The sequence below is a fragment of the Ranitomeya variabilis genome, chromosome 7 (genome assembly GCF_051348905.1).
Source record: "Ranitomeya variabilis isolate aRanVar5 chromosome 7, aRanVar5.hap1, whole genome shotgun sequence".
Taxonomy (NCBI): Eukaryota; Metazoa; Chordata; class Amphibia; order Anura; family Dendrobatidae; genus Ranitomeya; species Ranitomeya variabilis.
Genome location: NC_135238.1, coordinates 17607274 through 17630784, shown reverse-complemented (window position 1 = coordinate 17630784; position 23511 = coordinate 17607274). Strand labels below are relative to the sequence as shown.

General features: G+C 45.2%; 1 protein-coding gene across 4 annotated transcripts in view; it reads right to left on the bottom strand.

Annotated features, from left to right (window-relative positions):
• Window positions 1-5954: 5954 nt before the first annotated feature.
• ARHGDIG (Rho GDP dissociation inhibitor gamma) overlaps window positions 5955-23511 on the bottom strand; it is a 31710-nt gene continuing 14153 nt past the window's right edge. For 3 of the 4 annotated variants that reach the window (XM_077274285.1, XM_077274287.1, XM_077274286.1), the window contains exons 2-6: window positions 14225-14404; window positions 10155-10238; window positions 7029-7105; window positions 6688-6751; window positions 5955-6427 (exon numbers count right to left, since the gene is read on the bottom strand). In XM_077274285.1, the coding sequence (XP_077130400.1) occupies window positions 6228-6427; window positions 6688-6751; window positions 7029-7105; window positions 10155-10238; window positions 14225-14399 (600 nt within the window). In that variant the 5' untranslated portion in view covers window positions 14400-14404 and the 3' untranslated portion in view covers window positions 5955-6227. Of the gene's footprint in view, window positions 6428-6687; window positions 6752-7028; window positions 7106-10154; window positions 10239-14224; window positions 14405-21873; window positions 22247-23511 lie in introns of those variants that run through there. The other variant, XM_077274284.1, reaches the window with a different exon arrangement.

Sequence of the window (23511 nt, the reverse complement as noted above, 5' to 3'; positions counted from 1 at the left end):
CTTAAGGGGTTAAGCAGTGTGGAAGGAAAAAAAATGACCATTTTACTTTTTTCACAAAAAATTTACTTTGAAACCAAACTTTTTTATATTTTCACAAGGGTAGCAGGAAAAAATGGACCACAAAATTTGTTGTGCAATTTCTCCTGGGTACGCCAATACCCCGTATGTGGGGGAAATCCACTGTTTGGGTGCATGGCAGGGCTCAGAAGGGAGGGAGCACCGTTTGACTTTTTGAACGCAATACCCTAACCCTACCCTAACCCTAGACCCAACCCTAACACTAGCTCTATCCTAACCCTACCCTAGCCCCAACCCTATCCTACACACAGATTTATACAGCCACCACCAAAGGGAGATCACTACAAACAGATTTATACAGCCACCTCTAGGGGGGGAGCGCATTATATACAGATACCACTAGGGGGAGCTTACCACATACAGATTTATACAGTCACCACTAGGGGGAGCGCACTACATACAGATTTATACAGTCACCACTAGGGGGAGCTCACTATAGAGTTATATAACCACCACTAAAGGGAGCTGACTGCATTTAAATTTATACAGCCATCACTAGGGGGAGCTCAGTTCCATAGAAGTTACAAGGTTTGACCAGTGGTGGCTGCAGGCAGCTGTTATAATGGTTTCAAAACAAGCACAGGAAGTAGCTGAAATTATACTTCTCTACCCACCATTGTCCCCTTTGTTCACTGCCTGCATGTCATAATATTGGAGGACCCCTTTAAGTAAACAGACAATTAAATTGAATGATAGGTTTGATCTGCACAGAGAAACACCAGTACCCATCCGGCAGAATCTGCTTACGAGGGATCGTTAATGCTTTGTTACATTATTCCCCATATAGGATGTCTCCATGGACGCCCTAACCCTCCTTTAATGCCTTTTTGCAAGTTGGCAAATAGACAAGAACCTAATGTTCTACAGATGGATCCTCCGCTGAGCCTGTAAGTGATAGGGACATTTCAGAAAAGAAAGTGATGTTCACTCCAAATACACAGTGACTGTGCCGGAGGCAACTGAACGCCCCTCAGACAGATTGACTCCTCTGAAAATTGTATTAAAGTTTGGGGCCTTAGTGTTCAGAAAAATTATGTGGAGCGAAATACACAACGGATGCGGATATAAGTGATGCTGCATATAATCCACTATATGTAAGACAAGTTATGTTATGTGTTCAACGGAGCCCTGTACAGGATTGCTAACATTACCCACTATGTCCAAGAATATAACTACTATAATACTGCCTCTATGTCCAAGAATATAACTACTATAATACTGCTCCTATGTACAAGAATATAACTACTATAATACTGCCCCTATGTACAAGAATATAACTACTATAATACTGCCCCTATGTACAAGAATATAACTACTATAATACTGCCCCTATGTACAAGAATATAACTACTATAATACTGCTCCTATGTACAAGAATATAACTACTATAATACTGCACCTATGTACAAGAATATAACTACTATAATACTGCTCCTATGTACAAGAATATAACTACTATAATACTGCCCCTATGTACAAGAATATAACTACTATAATACTGCTCCTATGTACAAGAATATAACTACTATAATACTCCTCCTATGTACAAGAATATAACTACTATAATACTCCTCCTATGTACAATAATATAACTACTATAATACTGCCCTCTATGTACAAGAATATAACTACTATAATACTGCTCCTATGTACAAGAATATAACTACTATAATACTGCCCCATGTACAAGACTATAACTACTATAGTACTGCCCCTATGTACAATAATATAACTGCTATAATACTGCCCCTATGTACAGTAGAACTCCTGTAACGCTATTATACACACGTCTGGTCTCGCTCTCTCCCGCGTACCGGCTCTAATTATATAACACAATGATGAATAGGCAGAATGTGATTTCTTCGCTCCCTCTTCTCATTATTTTTGCATCCTGGGCCGGCAGGAGTCATTACTCTTTGTCTGCAGCCACTTACAACCGATCAATATTCTGCTGCTAAACCCCATTATTGCCTTTTATCCGCCTCATCGTTTATAACACTTTGAACTATTCCATTTTTCATGTTGGATGTTGCCGATATAGCAGAGTCCGTGTACAGCAGCATTATAGGCTCGGGACATTGCAATGAACGCGGCATTAGTGTGTTACCGTATTGACCTAGAATATGGTTGTTCCTTCTAGTCATCATGACAACTATATGGCCACAGCGGTGACAGACGGCCCTTATATAAGGGTGAAGCCAGGACATGTTGTCCATGCATTTCTCCTTGAAAGCCTGAGGAATATAGGTTGTTTGAGACATTCTTCAGAAGAACAGGGTACTGTGACTAAAATGTTGATTGGAGAAGGGTAAAACTTATAAAGAAGTGCAGACAATGATCGGCCGTTCAGCTACAATAATCTCCAACGCTTTATAATGGAAAGACAAACCGGACACGAGGAAGAAAACGGAAGAAAACCATTCTAATGGATGGAAGAATGGCCAAAATGGCAAAGGCTCAGCCAGTGATCGGTTCCAGAATGATCACAGACAAGTGACCAATGATCGGCTCCAGGATGATCACAGACAGCCTCAAGTGACCAATGATCGGCTCCAGGATGATCACAGACAGCCTCAAGTGACCAATGATCGGCTCCAGGATCATCACAGACAGCCTCAAGTGACCAATGATCGGCTCCAGGATCATCACAGACAGCCTCAAGTGACCAATGATCGGTTCCAGGATGATCACAGACAGCCTCAAGTGACCAATGATCGGCTCCAGGATCATCACAGACAGCCTCAAGTGACCAATGATCGGTTCCAGGATCATCACAGACAGCCTCAAGTGACCAATGATCGGCTCCAGGATCATCACAGACAGCCTCAAGTGACCAATGATCGGCTCCAGGATGATCACAGACAGCCTCAAGTGACCTGTGAGGACTAAGACAGGAGACGCCTGTGTGACGCTAATCTCTTACCAAGAAGTCCCCGCAAAGTCCCACTGTGAATACAATATACCAATGAACACATCAACCGGCCTAAAGAGAAATGGATAAATATTTTTTGGACTGATGAAAGTAAAACTGTTCTTTTGGGATCCAAGGGCCGCAGATAGTTCATCAGACAACCCCCCAAACTCTGCATTCAGCCACAGCTGTCACGGGGAGACTAGGTGAGCGAGAGCTAATAACCCGGGCCCCTGCAATTTCCCTCAGACTAGGGAAATCCTGACTGACCCTCTACCTAGAGTTTACACTGACGGTGTGCATGTCCAGGCCTCAACCCTCGCCCTGTCTCCTGTTTCAACCCTAGGCAGAAACCTCTGCCCACCACAAAGTGAAAAGATAATACACCAATACCCACAGTTAGCACAGACAAGGATAACGGAAAATATACACCACGCCGCAGTCACTCAGGAATACACTAAAAAATGCGCAGGGCAAAATAAATACAAATATAGGAAGGAGTAAATAAGACAAAGGGAAATACACCACCAGCAACGATACTCCAACTACTAGCTCATCACTCCAGACCGAGATAACAACGCAGAAGACAGAAGCTATAATCGGCGACGCCCAATGTTCAGGAGAACTATTTAAAGGCAGTGGGCATGGCCCAGCTTCCAATCCGAGCACCAGGTAAATTAACCCCGGACCAGCTAGATAAAATCTAGCCGAGGCCAATTAGCACATAGTGGTCAAAAGCGGAATTACCGCTGTCTGTCGAACGACCTGGTCTGAACAGCGTCTGACATGACAACAGCACACTGCACACAGTGAAGCATGGTGGTGAAGCATGATGATATGGGTAGATTTCTCTTACTATGATGTTGGACCTATTTACCGCATACCAGGGATCATGGACCAGTTTCCATATATTATAATACTTGAAGAGGTCATGTTGCCTTACGCTGAAGAGGATATGACCTTGAAATGGGGGTTTCAACAAGACAATGACCCTAAACTCACCAGTAAATGAGCAAAATTGTGGTTCCAGTCCAACAAAATTGAGGTTATGGAGCGGCCAGCCCAATCCCTGGACCTTAATCCCATACAGCACTTGTGGGGTTACATGAAAAATGCCGTTTCTGAGGCGAAACCAACATGTACCAGAAAATTGTGGAATGTCGTCCGAGGATCCTGGGCTGGAATAACAGGTGACCGGGGCAGAAGTCGGGGACTCTATGCAACATAGATGTGAAGCCGTTCTAAAAAAGAAAAAACTGCGGGTAACAACTAAATATCAGGTCAGTGATTCACAGGAATGAGAAATCATCGAATAAATAGTACAGATTGTGAGTTTAAAGACAAATGCACCTGCTTTACAGAACGGCCCAATGTTCATTGTTTGTTATTTTCTATAAAGGAGTTAATTTTCTTTTCACGTTCTGAATTAGAAAACAGTATGCGATGTTCCGAATGCTGGAAATAAAAACTAGTATAAAGATTGTGTGATATAATCAATGTTCAATAACAAGAGTTTATATTGATCACTACTGTAGAAATATTCAGGAACTAAATGAGGCGATTCCTTAAGGAAATCCATGGGGGTTTATGAGGAACATTTATTCTCTAGATCTAAGGACGAGGACCTTCGGGCAAGGAAGTTTTGGAAGTCAACAAACTCTTTGCTCCCACAGATCACTCGGATCTAGGAGGTCTTTTTTGTGCTTCCATGTTTTTCTTCTTCACGGTCACAATGTAACACCAACGTTCATTCTTTCCTTACTCGAGAAGACGTCAAGTCTTTTTCTGAACTCTTGTTCTTTTTTTTCACCAACAACATGAAAATTGAAGTGTTCATCAGGATGAAGAATAGAGGAATCATCTACTAAAGTTACATTCAGGACCAACTTCATCATCAGAGGTCCAAGGTCTTCAGATGGATCAAGACCATAGTTGTTTAGTCCCGAGGGAATGATGCTTCATTATAAAAGTTTCTGATTGTGGTGGAAAGAATGATACATGGCGAACATGGGGGTCTTTGTTGACCACAACCATAGCTATGGGTCACATAAAATGCTATGAATGTCAAGTTGGCCATAACTCATAAGACTTGAGGGCGACCAAGGTCTGTTGCCGAGTGGTGGCTCATTAGTGTTGGTGAAGTCTTAAGATGACCCGACCGAAGCTTCATCTTATTCTGAACATGATAGAACCAGCTCATGGGGAAATATATTAATGTCTAGAAGAGCAATCAAGGAAGAAGGACCAGTAGCAACAGGGATGGAGACAGAAGAAGGAGAAGATGGTCATGAAGTAGCCTGAAGATCCAACCGGAAAATAAGACATTCTAAAGAAACATAGCTCACCATGGTTTTTCTATAAGATGGAATAGGATGAGATTCTTATTCTTGCGAGGGAGAGGAGCGACGCCGGCCGAGGGAGAGGAGCGACGCCGGCCGAGGGAGAGGAGCGACGCCGGCCGAGGAGCGACGCCGGCCGAGGGAGAGGAGCGACGCCGGCCGAGGGAGAGGAGCGACGCCGGCCGAGGGAGAGGAGCGACGCCGGCCGAGGGAGAGGAGCGACGCCGGCCGAGGGAGAGGAGCGACGCCGGCCGAGGGAGAGGAGCGACGCCGGCCGAGGGAGAGGAGCGACGCCGGCCGAGGGAGAGGAGCGACGCCGGCCGAGGGAGAGGAGCGACGCCGGCCGAGGGAGAGGAGCGACGCCGGCCGAGGGAGAGGAGCGACGCCGGCCGAGGGAGAGGAGCGACGCCGGCCGAGGGAGAGGAGCGACGCCGGCCGAGGGAGAGGAGCGACGCCGGCCGAGGGAGAGGAGCGACGCCGGCCGAGGGAGAGGAGCGACGCCGGCCGAGGGAGAGGAGCGACGCCGGCCTTAACCTCTTCACAGTGAAATCTAGCTTTACGCAATTTAAAGGGTGACCATCATCAGACCCGCAATTGAAACAAACTCACACAAACGCTTTAAAAAAAAAGGTCAAAAACTGTATTTGTCAATCGCCCTCGTTATCCAGGAACCCACTGGACAATTTCCAGTAGGAAAAAAAAAAAAAAAAAAAAAACTTGTTAAAGATCCATCATTTTATTAAATACTGTCTTTATAGGTTTGTATATTCTTTTCTTAGAAACTACAAGTAACTATTAGAAAACAGATGTAGAAATCATGATACGTCTTGTACAATGTTTAATATGTAGCATTATCCGCCCCTCATGTTAGGCCGCCGCAGGGAAGGGTCACGCCGACTCTAGTCCTTCCACTCCTTCTTTATATTGATGTTCCACTCCCAGGACAAGTGGTCGGATTTGTCATCGTCTGTGAACCAGGATTTCATGTGGTACGTCCCCCGGACAAGCATTCCTTTTGGGGCTTCTTCTAAGGGAGTTAGGAACTCGTAAGCTTCGGCGCGGGGTCCGTAGCTGCCGACCATGTGCGTTTCTTTATCAACTGTCAAGAAAAATCAAGGTCCGTTATACAACTTAAAAAAAAAAAAAAAAAATTTAAACGGGCCAGAAAATACTTTACGTCTACTTTTTGGGTGGTCACTAGAGACCGATGGTGCATTAGCGGCCGATATACTGTTAGAGTAGAATTTATTGCATCAATGTCCTGGGCTGTAAGAAAACCTTCTCCATCTGCGTATTTAGTAAGATCTAAGACACCCAGATCACGTTCTCTTATGGACGACTTTTCCATCATTCACTTACCTCTAATTCCTTTCCGGAAGGTGTGCTGTACATACTTCAACCCAGAAACTATTTCCTTGTTCACCTAGAAAAATATTGGAAAATTAGCGGATCCCAGGAAAAAAAGACCCCTACAGTACAAAGGTTTAAAAAAAAAATTAAAAAAACATGCATGTTTCCCTATGACAACACTTCCTGTCCTCATGATCACACTGGGCTGCTAGCGCAAGGAGTGTTGTCATAGGGACCCCAGAGAAGGAACTCTTATTATGGGATTGTGATTACCAGTCTGTTCAGTTTTCAATAATCTGGTTATCGGGGGACGCTGCGGACATTACAGCCACATAAATGGTGTCACTCACCTTAAAGGTAATTTTCACCTTGTAGCTTGAGCCCTCCTTTATTACAAATGTAATGTCTTTAAGTGCCGCTATGTTGCCTACAATTTAAAAAAAAATAAAATAAAATCCGATTAATGCCATGAACCTAAAGCATACAGATTTATAATCCGGAAAGTCTGATAATCCAGCACCTTAGTCTGGGATCTCACAAGACAAAGCCCTGAGCAGCGTCGTTTTATTCCTAAATATTCTCGTTATTCCTTACTCCTGTCTGATAGTCCAGAATATTCCATAATCTAAACAGCACTGTAATACCATCAGATTTCAGTATACATATTTTTATTTATTTTTATTATTTTTTATTTTTATTTTTAGGCTGATTTTCCTAATCTCCTCCTGTTGAAAACTACAACTCTCATCACATTAGACTGCCAGGACATGTTGGGTGCTGTACTTTAGTAAAAAGCTAGAGAGACACAGATTAAAACAGAGTTTAAAAGAGAGGTCTGTAGTAATGTAGTCTCACCACTAGAGGACACTAGCGCACTAGGCTATCGATTCAGTTATTAAAAAAAAGGGGGGGCATAAATAAATAATGGACCTAACACTTTATGCCTATGCAGAGGATTTGGTACTTTGCATCACAGATATAGGAGGAAAATAACCAAAAGCCCAAAACACAATTCTGCTTATAGTTGAAGTTAGGTTTAAATTTGGGGTTGAATTGTAAAGCAAGTCTGTGCAGCATGGAGAGGTAGTCTACTGTATAGCCGTCACCCACATCACAGCCACAAGATTCCGGAGGCGGATCACATTGTAGCCACAAGATTCCGGAGGCGGATCACATTGTAGCCACAGGATTCCGGAGGCGGATCACATTGTAGCCACAAGATTCAGCGCTCAGCACAAGCACCGCACACATTGGAGAATGATCGCCCGCAGTGGACACTGTTGAGGTTCATGTCCAAGACCCTTCTCAAAATGTGTTTTTCTTCCCAGCATTGGAACATGTAATACCAGGAGCCGGCTGTGACTATAGGGCAGGAATGGACGGAATTCTGTCGTCAGGTCCCTTCCTCCACTTTTCTTCGCAGTTCATACATTACTTCAGTAGGGGGCGACCATGAGCAAATATGAAATCAGCACGATAGGAGTTGTACTCCAGAGGATACTAAATGGAAACCATCGGTAGGAGCGGGGACATTTCGTCCGATGCTGCGCACCTATAACAATAATGGGGGAGGGGGCGCTACACAACAACGACGAAGAGGATGAAGCGTCAGACATGACGGTATTCATTACACTGCACTGTCCCATATTAAAGGGGCAAGATTCACATAAAACCACTCGGCCCTTGGGAGATGTGCAAGTATCTGCAGCAGGGCCAAAGCTAGAAGCTAGACTTCATCCTTAAAGGGGTCCTCTGTGGAGAGGCAATCAGGCTTCGTACCGCTGAAGCACCTTGGCCCCTTATATTGCCTTATCATGTGTCTGTATACAGGGAGCTCCCCCTAGTGGTGACTGCAGACAGGATCTTATCATGTATCTCTGTATACAGGGAGCTCCCCCTAGTGGTGGCTGCAGACAGGATCTTATCATGTATCTCTGCATACAGGGAGCTCCCCCTAGTGGTGGCTGCAGACAGGATCTTATCATGTATCTCTGTATACAGGGAGCTCCCCCTAGTGGTGGCTGCAGACAGGATCTTATCATGTATCTCTGTATACAGGGAGCTCCCCCTAGTGGTGGCTGCAGACAGGATCTTATCATGTATCTCTGTATACAGGGAGCTCCCCCTAGCGGTGGCTGCAGACAGGATCTTATCATGTATCTCTGTATACAGGGAGCTCCCCCTAGTGGTGGCTGCAGACAGGATCTTATCATGTATCTCTGTATACAGGGAGCTCCCCCTAGTGGTGGCTGCAGACAGGATCTTATCATGTATCTCTGTATACAGGGAGCTCCCCCTAGTGGTGGCTGCAGACAGGATCTTATCATGTATCTCTGTATACAGGGAGCTCCCCCTAGTGGTGGCTGCAGACAGGATCTTATCATGTATCTCTGTATACAGGGAGCTCCCCCTAGTGGTGGCTGCAGACAGGATCTTATCATGTATCTCTGTATACAGGGAGCTCCCCCTAGTGGTGACTGCAGACAGGATCTTATGTATCTCTGTATACAGGGAGCTCCCCCTAGTGGTTCCTGCAGACAGGATCTTATCATGTATCTCTGTATACAGGGAGCTCCCCCTAGTGGTGGCTGCAGACAGGATCTTATCATGTATCTCTGTATACAGGGAGCTCCCCCTAGTGGTGGCTGCAGACAGGATCTTATCATGTATCTCTGTATACAGGGAGCTCCCCCTAGTGGTGGCTGCAGACAGGATCTTATCATGTATCTCTGTATACAGGGAGCTCCCCCTAGTGGTGGTTGCAGACAGGATCTTATGTATCTCTGTATACAGGGAGCTCCCCCTAGTGGTGGCTGCAGACAGGATCTTATCATGTATCTCTGTATACAGGGAGCTCCCCCTAGTGGTGGCTGCAGACAGGATCTTATCATGTATCTCTGTATACAGGGAGCTCCCCTAGTGGTGGCTGCAGACAGGATCTTATGTATCTCTATATACAGGGAGCTCCCCCTAGTGGTGACTGCAGACAGGATCTTATGTATCTCTGTATACAGGGAGCTCCCCCTAGTGGTGGCTGCAGACAGGATCTTATGTATCTCTGTATACAGGGAGCTCCCCCTAGTGGAGGCTGCAGACAGGGTCTTATGTATCTCTGTATACAGGGAGCTCCCCCTAGTGGTGGCTGCAGACAGGATCTTATCATGTATCTCTGTATACAGGGAGCTCCCCCTAGTGGTGGCTGCAGACAGGATCTTATGTATCTCTGTATACAGGGAGCTCCCCCTAGTGGTGGCTGCAGCCAATCTTGTGCATCTCTGCATACAGCAGAATTTTATAATTTACCTCTGTCTATGCAGGCGATATGGACCTCTATCACTGCACACACTATGTTATGCTGAGTTGTGGCACTTACACTACACAATTATCTCTGATCCGTTTTCTTAGTTTTCTGAGATTGTTATTACTCCAGGTTACAGGAATCCCACAACAGGGTCTGATCTGATTTAATCTTTTACCTGTTAAGTCCATAGTGATGGGTCCTGGGGCGTCATCGCACATCAAAGACATCTGCGTTACCTGCACATTGGGGGCACTGGGGTCTGGAGGAAAAAAAAAAAAAAAAATACAATAACGTCAGAAAATTAAAAGCTTCTTAATCATCTTCTTCGCCGATACACCGCATAACATCATGATTTCTGAGCACTAGGTGGCGATGTTGGGACTGTGAAAAAAATAATAATTATTATTTTTTTTTAATAATTTAACATTACTGTGTGGTCTTACACTTCCCGACTCAGCAGAGTTTTTTCCCTTTATTTTACAGAGAACAGGTATTTCCTAAGGCGGCACATTGCGAGCTCCGGCCTCTGAGGCTCCCACCCTGCAGAGGGCGCCGCTGATCAAAGACGACCACCACCGCTGGTCATAAACCGTAAGAGGGAAATAGTGGTCCCACATTGTGAACGGAGGCCGAGCTACAGCGGAGGCTCAAGGCTGGACCCTCACAAGCCCTGCCGCAGATCCCACCCTGATGGGGACAGTTTATCGCCAGCAGCACAGAGGATTATCAGCAAAATCTTTCACTTTGTTTTAATTAATGCATTTCTAACAATCTTCCATTCGCTGAGGCTCAGACACTCACACCCCGGGGTCACCCAGGGACAGCGACGAAGGAGAAGATGGAGACGCCTGACTCACTGATGTGCCATTACACCGCGCCAATTCTAAACACAGTGCGACGTCATACCTCATCCTCCAGTCACATCCAAAGCTGCATCAGCACATTCTCCTCCAGTCACATCCAAAGCTCTAGCATATCCTATAGTAAGCTACACCGTCGCTTCGCCTCCTCCAGTCACATCTAAAGCTGCACCATCACATCTCCTCCTCCAGTCACATCCACAGCTGCACCAGTGTCTACTCTAATCACATCTAGAGCTGCATCCAGAATTCTGCTGGTTGTCACTTCAAATCAGATTCAAACCCTGGACCGTGTGCCCCCATTGTGGTCTCAGATTTTGTGGATTTCCCCCCCCCCCCCCAGTCATTGCCCTATGATTTTGGAGCTAATTTACCGGCCCACCGGGAGTGGAGACCTGCGGGGGTCTTCCCATATCCTAAAGGGTTTGTGAACGAGAACTGGACCCCCTCTATCTAAGCGCCCCATCACTGCTGCCGGGCATTAAAGACCCAGTGATACACGAGCCCCCCGGACCGATGCTGTGTCCATCACATATAATGCACCTGGAGGATTATAAGGGTATGTGCACACGTTGCGGATTTTGCTGGGGATTTTTCCGCAGCGGATTTGGAAAATCCGCAGTGCAAAACCACTGCGGATTTTCACGCAGTTTCTTCTGCGGGTTTTCAACCACTTTCCTATTGGTGCAGGTTGAAAACCGCTGCGGAATCCGCAGAAAGAAGTGACATGCTACTTCTTTTTTTCCGCGCGGAATTTTCCGCAGCATGTGTACTGCGGTTTTTGCTTTTCATTGGTTAACATTGTACTGTACACCGCATGGAAAACTGCTGCGGATCCGCAGCATCAAATCCGCTGCGGATCCGCAGCAAAATCCGCAATGTGTGCACATACCCTAAGGCTTATTACAGCACAGTCCACGGGGGGAGTCACGTAAGGGCCAGACGGACAGTGACGGATACTCGGCACAAGCCGGGGAGATGTGGCCCCAGGAGTAGGATAGGGCCCTGCGCAGGTGACCAGACGCAGAGAGGGCAGAACTATTATTTCGCATAGTGGGGGAGGGGAGTGCGGACAAGTGTGTGTGTGTGTGTGGGGGGGGTCACAGCTGTCAATCACTGCACATGAAAAAAAGTACTAAAAACTGCGTTTACCTCAATCCCTACCCTGACACAGTGGAGCAAAACCGCAGCTCAGCTTCTGGTCAGGAGCAGCAAGCAGAGCTCTTGGCAGCACAGCGATTCTTATTCTGTAGCCTCAGTGTCGCTCCCAGGAGATGGCGCCGCCCTGACACACGAGCTTCCCCCGCCGCCATCACTGCCAGGAATCGGGTCATGCCAGCAGGAAACAGGAGATTTCCTAATGGTTCTCTAATGGGATTTATTAGACCTGTCTGCAAATCACAACAGATTCCGGGAATCTGCTGCTTAATGGTGGGAATGGATCTCATGTACAGAACAGATCAACCGTCTGTGGAGTCTGAGGACGCTCAGGATCTACAAGGTCTCTGGAGCGCTAAAGAGTAAATCATGGGAAAATAAGAAACTCCGTAATATATGTGATCAGAGCAATCCGCTTCTATCTCTTCCGGCGCGGATCCTTCACTCTCAATTCATGGGTAAAATGTGAATTCAGGAAACACAGATTTTACCATTATGGAGATAGGAGATGACAGTTAGTGCTCATGAAGTTCTATGGAGAAAGGAGGGGGAGGAGCTAGAGGCTGAGACTTTCTACTGCAAGTTCTCCTGAAAGGACGGGGACATTTTAAATCTGTGGTTTAAAAAAAAAAAAAAATAGTGTAACTGCCGTTTTAGTAGAACTTGCACCACAATGACAGCTCCGCCTCTAGCTCCTCCCCCTCCTTTCTCCATGGAATTTTAAAACCACCAACTGTCTCCTATAGATAAGTGAGGGGGAGGAGCTCGAGTCAGAGAGACATTCTACTGCAAGTTCTCCGGAAATAACAGTTACAGGGGAAGGAGCTCGAGTCAGAGAGACATTCTACTGCAAGTTCTCCGGAAATAACAGTTACATTTTACATCTCTGGTTTAACATCATTCATAAAAAGTCAAAGTGTAACTTAGTTCAGGAGAACTTGCAGCAGAATTAAAGCTACGGTTACGCTTTAAAGTGATTGGCTGCAGAGTGAGATCCACATGGGTCGATCGTCTGTAGAACCTTTACGGTCCGTTATTATCTACATGAACGGCCAGGACTCCATTCCTGACAACCCGCCAGTGTAAACGCAGTGCACGTCACATGCCAATTACCACTAAAGAGTCAAGGAGGCGGTCCCTTTCTCCTGAACAGTCATGTGGCCCACTTGATGCCTCTCAGGCTTCATCTCTGCTCATTGTGATGAGGAGTCCTGGCCAAAGACAGCACATGTCATTCACTGTGCGCCTGCCGAAGGGATGTCAATCAAGCCAGAAAAGTGCCGGCCCATACGACTGCTCCGGAGAGAGGCTCCACCTCCCTGACTCTCCAATCTCATTTATATAATGCAGCCTTACACAGAACCCTCCGCAGCAGAACTGAGATTTCTGCTCTGGATCAACCAGAGATAAATGACCGCTGTCGTCATCTCCCCCCTCCTGATGGACAAATAAGCGGCAGCAGCTTCGCCCCCATAGATAGTTCCCGAGGACCATGAATCCATTAGTCCCCTGCCGTCCTCCATTTTTCAGACTTCTCCATGCTATAAATCATCTCTTAAGTCGAGCATCTGTGCAGTCACACATCACCGCCGCCGGAGCCCTTGTTACAGCGCACCTGCTGCCACCGAGAACAGATGGCGCACCGCCGCACAATGCGGGATCTTAAGACTAGATCTACAAGAAGGTCTGCAGGGGGTTCACATCCAGAATGCAATCCTGTGCCGGGGAAGGAAAGCGACAACCCAATGGTGCCGCAAATAAGGCACCGGATTCAAGACGGTTGTCGGGTACAATCCCTGAGCAGACTCCCTCTTACAAGGTCATTTCTTCCGAGTTACAACCACAACGTCAGCCCTGTAAAGGGAGGTCACCCAGCTTTCTGAAGATCCCAAGTCTATCAATGACGTCTTATTGTGTCGGTATATTCTGCCGGTCTGGAATTCTATTCAGGAACCATTTATTTCTGAGGAGGAATGAAGCGACCAGGGGAATGTATAAAATTAATCCTCCGTAGCTGCGGAGAGGCCGATCAAGAAGTCTTCACAGGGAAGGGGACATCAATGTCAGACGGCCGAAGAAAAGCGCAAAATCTATTCGGATTCCAGACAAAAATCAATCGTTACGACGTGTGGCGACGACGCAGACAGGAAAAACGTGCCGAAACGGGACCCAATGCCGGCAGGGGCCACAATATGGCCGTGTGCCGCCACGTCTGCCGCAGACTCACCCACTGCGGCCGGCAGGTTGCCCAGCAGGGCCTGCTTGTACTTGATCAGACTCTCGTCATCCTTGTCCAGCTCCTGGATCTCCTGCAGGGATTTCTTCTCCGGGGCTTTGTAGTTCAGGTCGGTTTCGTCCTCTTGATCATCTTCAACGGGTTTAATCCCATCTTTGTCGGCCATGATGTCTGAAAGGAGAGAAGACAGAAGTCAATGGGGGCACAACGAATCAGAGCGCTGTCTGTAGAGTATAGAGGGAAACGTTCCCGATGCCGCTAGCACAGACTCAACACAAAGCAGAATTCGGAATACAGCTCTGGTTGTAAATAGAGTAAAAAAAGGAATTCTCTCCCCCTCTCTGTAAATTGTAGAAGATCTAAAATAAAAAGGAGACTGAGACAAGCAATAAAATTCTTGGTTTCCAGCAGCCACCATTAGAGGTAGCTCAGGAGTTTACTGCATACACTATGCTCAATATTAATATCATATACAGAAAGAGCCCCTAACGGTGGCTGCAGACAGGATCTAATGTATCTCTGTATACAGGGAGCTCCCCCTAGTGGTGACTGCAGACAGGATCTTATCATGTATCTCTGTATACAGGGAGCTCCCCCTAGTGGTGGCTGCAGACAGGATCTTATCATGTATCTCTGTATACAGGGAGCTCCCCCTAGTGGTGACTGCAGACAGGATCTTATCATGTATCTCTGTATACAGGGAGCTCCCCCTAGTGGTGGCTGCAGACAGGATCTAATGTATCTCTGTATACAGGGAGCTCCCCCTAGTGGTGGCTGCAGACAGGATCTAATGTATCTCTGTATACAGGGAGCTCCTCCTAGTGGTGACTGCAGACAGGATCTTATCATGTATCTCTGTATACAGGGAGCTCCCCCTAGTGGTGACTGCAGACAGGATCTTATCATGTATCTCTGTATACAGGGAGCTCCCCCTAGTGGTGGCTGCAGACAGGATCTTATCATGTATCTCTGTATATACAGGGAGCTCCCCCTAGTGGTGGCTGCAGACAGGATCTTATCATGTATCTCTGTATACAGGGAGCTCCCCCTAGTGGAGGCTGCAGACAGTATCTTATCATGTATCTGTATACAGGGAGCTCCCCCTAGTGGTGGCTGCAGACAGGATCTTATCATGTATCTCTGTATACAGGGAGCTCCCCCTAGTGGTGGCTGCAGACAGGATCTTATATCAAAACATATTCCAATATGGCTGGTACCACAAAAGAAACAAAGTGAGGAGAAATTGAAATTAAAATTGATATATTTAATTATGAAACAAAAGATTTTTTTTAAATAATTTTTTGAACAATAAAATAGACAAAGAAATGGGGGAACGTAAACCTCCAAATACCAGAGGAGACCTATGCAGCTCAAATACCAAACAGTATAGTAGGTAAGACAGACCTCAATATCACTGCTGCTATTATGAGCTATTATATTACCAAAATATATGTGATGGCATTCAGCGCACAAGGCTGTTTATGTGTGGTATATTGTGAGAAAGTGCTGCATTCACCACTTATAGCAATGTAGAGGCAGGGAGCCCAGAAAATGCAGCGTTCTCTGCCATTATACCTGGGGAGTGAGAAGGACACATTACACTGCCTAACTGTTGCGGAGTAGGGAAATACAAGGAACAAACATAAAGGTAAATTACCTGTAGATGGTGGGTGCTGCAGGATCTGTGGGGGCGCAAAGGAGGATTAATATATGTGATTAGTGGCCACTAGGTGGAGGGACAATGGTGTGTGGCAAAAAGGTATAAATTGAAGGATAATTACCACAATAAGATACATACACACTAGTTGAACGTGATGATTATACCTACAGATGTGATGTGTGCTATATATAATAAGGAATAAAAAATACCTGAAATAAATACAGGAACGGTAGTAAGTAGAAGTACTAATGTCCCAAATAATAATAATAAGGATATTATGTATCTCTGCACACAGGGACCCAAATTTTCTTGATTACGGTTATCTTTGTGTCTATGCTGGGGATTTGGAGCTTTGGATCAGAAATCAGAGCCCCAATCACTGTACAGATATATTAGGACATTAATCAGCACAGAAATGTTTCTTCTCGCTCAGTGAATATCTAATAAATCTTTGACAATCTCGCTCTGATCGATAAGTCGCGGCGCTGCCATTTCTTGGATAAACATCAGATAATTGCAGATTACAATCTATTGACAGGTGAGATTCTTTTTCTGCAACCTAAAGTGATCTAAATTGATGTTGAGAGAAGTGGGGAAAAAATAATTAGAAAATAATGGTTATTTGCTCGGCCACTTAAAGGGGAAGTGCAAGGTGACATGACAAATGTGAGGTGGATGGCTGCCCAGGAACCGCACGATATAGTCGGATAATGATACATATACACATTTATATAATATATAGATATATAGCTTCCAGTGTAAATAAATAAAAAAAAATCGTAAAAGAACAAAACAAATTTTTCCTGAAAGTTAGAGAGAAGAGGGGCAAGGAAGGAGGAGAGGGATGGAAGAGTAAAAAATAAGATGGCAAGTTGGGAAGAAAATGAAGGAGGTGGTGAGAAAAGGTAAGACATTGACAAGGAAGAAAAAAAGGGTTAAAGGGTAAGAAAATGGAATTGAGGAGGCAACAAGAAAAAGAAAAGAATAATGGAAAAATGGGGTGAAAAAAAAGGAAGTAGGGAAGAAAAAAAAGTTAAGGAAGAGATAGAGGTGAGAAATGGAGAAGTGATGGAAGGGTTCAAAAGGAGAAAGGAAAAAGGAAGCAACCAGGAAAGGAAGTAGAGAAAGAAAGGAGGAGTAAGTGAGAAAAGTGATAACTAGAACAACAAACAGGAAGAAGAGATTAAATGAGAAAACGGAAGTGAAGGAGGTGATAGAGGGCCGGCATGAGGAATTGAGAAAGATAGAAGGGGAGAAGGGGTTGGGAAAAGGGTAAGAATTGAAGGAAAATGGGGATAAAACACAAGAAGGTTAGAAAACAGTTGAAGCGTAAAGGTAAGAGAAATTGAGAGAAAAGGAGGGATTAAAAGGGAAAAGGAAAGAACAGGAGAGAAAAGAGGAAGGGGACGAGGAAGTCAGAAAAGGTACAGATAGAAGTGATGGAAAAGAGGGGTGAAAGGGGAAAGGAAGTGGGAAGTGAAAACAAAAAGGGATGAAAAGATGGGGAAAGGGTGGAAAAAAGAAATGAGAAAATGAAGAGAAGGAGATGTTAAAGGAGAAAGGGCATCAGGAAGATAAATGAAAATGGAAGTAAAGAAAGGCAGTGGAAGAGGTGACCAATGTGAGGAAAGGTAAGGAGAGGGAAAAGGAGAAAATAAGGGGGAAAGGAGGAAGAAATGAAAATAAAAGGAGGTGGGTAGAGAATAAAAGGCAAGAAAGGGAGACCAGAAAGGAGGATGAGAAAGTAATAGAAGAAAAGAAAGGGGAGGGAGAGGAAGGAAGGAAGGAAGGAAGGAAGGAAGGAAGGAAGGAAGGAAGGAAGGAAGGAAGGAAGGAAGGAAGGAAGGAAGGAAGGAAGGAAGGAAGGAAGGAAGGAAGGAAGGAAGGAAGGAAGGAAGGAAGGACGGACGGACGGACGTGTTAGAGTCAGTGGAAACACTTGGAATCTTTCCTGTCCTTCTAGTAAACCGGACTCCAGGGCTGTACAGCAGGAGTCCGGTTTAGTAGAACTCTAGGCGTGTTCTCCTGTTATAATATGAATGCACCCAGCAGTTTCCATCATTGCCTCTCCTCCTCATTGTCTTTCCTTGGACACTATGGTGCGGTAGTAAAGATTCTAATGGAAAATCTACAATGCAGGAGATGGCGGTGCTGCTGTGATCTTGGGAGGTAACTATAAGGGTGCGAAGAAAAAAAAAAAACAACTCAGAGGTGGACAGAAATGTCCTCTCCATTTGCTCTTATATCAGGCTCTGATCAGAATTCCGCCATCATGCTACAAACCTGCAGCAAAGCCGACCTCATTACTCTGCGGCAACAGACACCACGGATCAAAGCGTTTTGCTAGAAAGCAGAAGTGATCGAACAAGTGGCGCATACAAAGCAGCCGCCGCACGCGGTGACATTATCGCGGCACAAGGCGGCGGTATCAGATCCGTGTCAGTCTATTATACAGCCATCGTATACATCCCAGGGAGCCGACATCGACGCGCCTCCAAATATATTCCATCGTTTTGCCGAAACTCAAGGAGATAAGAAAGAGGCAGATCGCCAGCCGTGAAGAGCGGAGATAAGACGCACCTCACGGGAAGCGACAGACGCGGATCAAACAGCAGAATAAATGCATGAAAATGAGATTAGACGCACACGGCACAGGGATGAAAAGAGTCGGGAACTAATCTGAAGCACAAATCTCAGTACCTTCTCCAAAGAGCCACCTCAGCCAATAGTCCCAGCATGGAGAGCCGGAGGGGACTCAGGATGGTGGCACCCAGGGGGACGGGAGCAACATTGGGCACATGTGAGGGCAAACCAGTGCTGCAGCTCCGCTCCCATTGACGTAAACATGCAAGCTGTGCTGAGGCGAGCGTTTATGTCTATAATGGGGTGAGCCAACCTTTAAGTCATGTGTATGGCCAACTTGGTTGATCTGGTGCAGACATTTCCATGAAGAGGACTAACCTTTCGGTGCCGTGTAGTGCCCACCTAAAGCAAGGATATAGCCCCGGCCTAAAGCAATCATATAGTGCTCCACATTCGATCCCATCAAAGAAGAAGAAGTCTCCAGGCTCCTCTCTTCTCGTCCGACTACATGCACTACTGACCCCATTCCCTCTCATCTCCTCCAGTCTCTCTCTCCAGTCGTCACTACTCACCTAACTACAATCTTTAATCTCACCCTCTCCTCTGACGTTTTCCCCTCCTCCTTCAAACACTATCATTACACCATTATTAAAGAAACCCGCTCTCAACCCATCCTGCACAAACAACTACAGACCGGTCTCCAATCTCCCCTTCATCTCTAAACTCCTGGAGCGCCTAGTCTACTCCCGCCTTACCCGTTACCTCTCCACTCATTCCCTCCTAGACCCTTCACAGTCCGGTTTCCGCCCCCTACATTCGACAGAAACTGCACTCAAAGTGACCAATGATCTTCTGACAGCAAAATGTAACGGTGACCACTCTCTGCTCATTCTTCTTGACCTTTCTGCAGCTTTCGACACTGTTGACCACCCTCTCCTACTCTCTAGGCTCCAGTCTCTAGGCACTAAGGACACTGCTCTCTCCTGGTTCTCCTCCTATCTTTCTGACCGCTCCTTCAGTGTTCTGTTCTCTGGCTCCACTTCATCTCCTCTTCCTCTCACTGTCGGGGTACCTCAGGGCTCAGTCCTTGGCCCCCTTCTCTTCTCCCTCTACACGGCCCCAATTGGACAGACCATCAGCAGATTTGGCTTTCAGTACCATCTTTACGCTGATGACACACAACTATACACGTCAGCCCCTGACCTTACCCCCGCTGTACTACAGAACGCCACTGACTGTCTGTCCGCAGTCTCTAACATCATGTCCGCTCTCTATCTGAAACTCAACCTCTCCAAAACTGAACTTCTTCTGCTCCCGCCATCTACTAACCTCCCTAAATCTGACATTTCCCTCTCTGTGGGTTGCACCATAATAACACCCCGGCAGCAGGCACGCTGTCTGGGTGTCATGTTTGACTCCGATCTCTCCTTCACCTCCCATATACAATCTCTTGCCCGCTCGTGCCGCTTACACCTAAAGGATATCTCTAGAATCCGCCCTTTTCTCACCATGGAAACAACAAAAACTCTCACTGTTGCCCTGATCCACTCCCGTCTGGACTACTGCAACTCTCTATTAATTGGCCTCCCCCTCACTCGACTTTCCCCTCTCCAGTCTATCCTTAATGCAGCAGCCAGGGTCGTCCATCTGGCTAATCGTTACTCGGACGCGTCCGCTCTTCGCCAGTCGTTACACTGGCTGCCCATTCATTACAGGATACAATTCAAAGTACTTGTTCTCACCCACAAAGCTCTCCACAGTGCGGCACCCCCTTACATCTCCTCCCTCATTTCTGTCTATCGGCCTAGCCGACCGCTGCGCTCTGTAAGCGACTTCCGACTAACCTCTGCACTAATCCGTACCTCCCACTTACAACTCCAAGACTTCTCCCGTGCTGCGCCAATCCTCTGGAATGCTCTACCCCAAGATATTAGGACCATCCACAACTTGCATAGTTTTAGGCGCTCCCTCAAAACATATTTGTTCAGAGCGGCCTACCACGTTAACTAATCAGTCATCGTGTGAGTGAGTGAGTGTGTAGAAAATATATCCCCGTGTAGAAAATACTTGGCGCCAAATTTCACTTAGACCCTCGTTTTGTCCAAAAAGATAAAATTCTGTAACTTGGTTAGTAGTGCCCCTGTCTGGACCTTTTTTTTTTTTTTTTTTCCTTGCTAAAGTGAAAAATTTCCCCCCAAAAAAGGGAATGCAAGGAAGGACCATATATATCTTACGCCTCATGGATGGAACCTCCCCCCCTAGACCTGGGCCTTATCATTAACTGGCAAGAAAAATATATATTTAAAAAAAGCTCAATGACGTTTTTTCTGTATATTCTAGAAATAAAAGGGGCAAATAAGTAAAAATAAAAAAAAGTGTTACTGCAGTACCAGTAACCTACAGGCAGGGGGAGCTCCCAACAAGAAACCCCAACAGAAGGGGTCATTCTGGGGTAAATTGTGCAGACAGGAGCCGTCCAGGGGGGGCGCAGCCGAATTACAGCAGATCTGATATTTCATGGTGACACTGAACATCCATCTCCAGAGACCTGAGTGACAAAGCCGACATTCACCATGACATCATTGACTCTGGAGACAGACGGGGTGTAGGCCGGCAGATACCAAGTGATAGGGGCACATATAGGACCCTGCGATGGGCGATAACAACCAGCACTAATTGTAATTAATATTTTATCAGGTTTCACACCATCACCCACAGACCCCAGATAAGTCCCCCTCCCCCGGCCGGCTCCTGCCTTCACTGCCAATGCACCAACTTGGGAGTATAAATTTAAAAAAAATATATATATATATATATATATATATATATATATATATATATATATATATATATATATATATATATATATATATATATAAAAAATTACATTATATATTATAGTAAAAATTGTCAAAATAATCTCTTTATATAAATCGTTACACACTAGAAAAACTATAAAACAAAAGACTCCATAGATAAAGAGATGTCATCCAAGACTATAAAATGGCACAATATGGAACATAAAAATGTACAATATAGAACTAGAAAACGCAATCTAAAAATCACACAGTAAAAGCCCCAAAAAAGAGAAAAAAAAAAAAAGGAGGCTTAAAAATATAAAATACACCACAATAGAAATTCAAATATTTATAGTAACAAAACAAAAAAAAATTATATATATATATATATATATATATATATATATATATATATATATATATATATATATATATATATATATATATATATATATATATATATATATATATATATATATATATATTCAATAATCAAAGCCATGCAATAAAATGTAATGGAGTCTTGATAAAAGGGGAAAAAAAAACAAAAAAAAAAAAACAACTTTATTATAAAAATGCAACAGCCGAGCTGATCTCACCTCTGTAACAAACTGTCAGCCACATAAGTTCCAACAGCTGTCCGCCAAATTCGCAGACGTCGACTCCCAACATTTCCCACTTGGTCCCCATCATAGTCCGAAAAAAAAAAAAAAATACAAATATTTCTAAAGAAAAATAAATAAATAAAATGATGGGAGAAGTCCTTGCCTGGAAGAGAATGAGGAGATCTGGTGCTTTTTTTTTTTCCCTGTTTAATTTTATTATTTTTTTTTTTTAAAGAGCCATCAAAAAAGACAAAGTGGAGAGATCCCCGTCACAAATCTTCCTTCTGCGAGGAATACCTGAGCAAGAGAAGACGTAATGGGGAAAAAAAGAAACAGGGCTTGTTGGCGGTGGCCGGTGCTGATTTGCAGTGTGGAGCCCTCCCCTCCCTGCGCACATCATACATCCAGCCCAGCGCTCGCCCCCCTCTCTGCTGCGTGCAGCAGCACAGCAATCCCTGCAATGATCTCATCCTTGTCTGTGCAGCAGCAGAATACCAACACCAGCCCGGCTGCGGCAGAGCGAGGCCCACGGCGCAGCACAGCTGGGGAGAAAAAAATTAATTAAAAAAAAAAAAAAAAAAAAAAAGGATCCTTGTGGAATCCAATCTAGATACTGTCCAATCGAAAGGCTGTAGAAACGCTCACAAAAAAAAAAAAAAGCTTAAAAAACGCTTTTGAGAAAAGAAAGCCTCTTCTGTAAAATGTGTTTTTCCCTTCTTTCAGCGTGGCCCCCGTGAGCAGACCACTACTATAAGGACCTGCGGTTACTGGGGCCCCATTTTGTAGATTTTTTGTTTTGTGACCCACAAGCTTCCAGTTCCGTCACTGGGAGTATGGCGGCAATGACCGATGTGATGGGTAATGAGGAGCGATTGCCGTCTTCACTTTGAATTTACTTGTAATACCAGTCACAGCCTGTGGTTAGGCGGGGGTGCTGTTTTTTTTTTTCCCCCCTTTAATAAGGCCTCAATCCCAGACTAGCCGGGTAGTTAGATGCATCGCAAATCATTTCCTCTCCACTTCCACATATTTGGCTTATAATTAAGGGATAATTAGTGGGGAGGGATGAGCAGAGATGATTATTATAACGATGGTCGATCCATCCATTATTTAGCCGCCTGACCCTGAAGATAAGGATTATGGCACCATTTCAGGATCTCATTACATTAGCCTGAGTGCGGGAACATAGAGCGTCCCTGGAGGACTCCGCCGTGTAATACTTCAACTTCCCTGTGGAGGCACCGCAGGGACATTAAACACTTCCAACAGACACTACAACCGAGTGGTGGAAAAACACTACTCACAGCTGAGGGTCTGCTACAATTGTACATAGTCTGCACTTCAGAGGGGGAGATGCATTTTTGCTGCGCTGATACATTGTAGCAGGAAAGCAGCTGAAAAAAGAAAAACAGTTAATCCACAAAGAGCGACCATCAGCTGAAACAAGTATGATATTTCTAAACATCTCCCTCACCCCTGCTGAGGACATGAAGGGTTGTCAGAGGGAGGTCTTGCAAATCTGGAGCCAGAATGATGAGATCACAAAATTTATCCTTGGAGAAGACCCCCCATGGATCCAGCGCTGCTTTCAGCAGAAGACAAATATGTTTAACCATTTCACTGCTCTTCTTT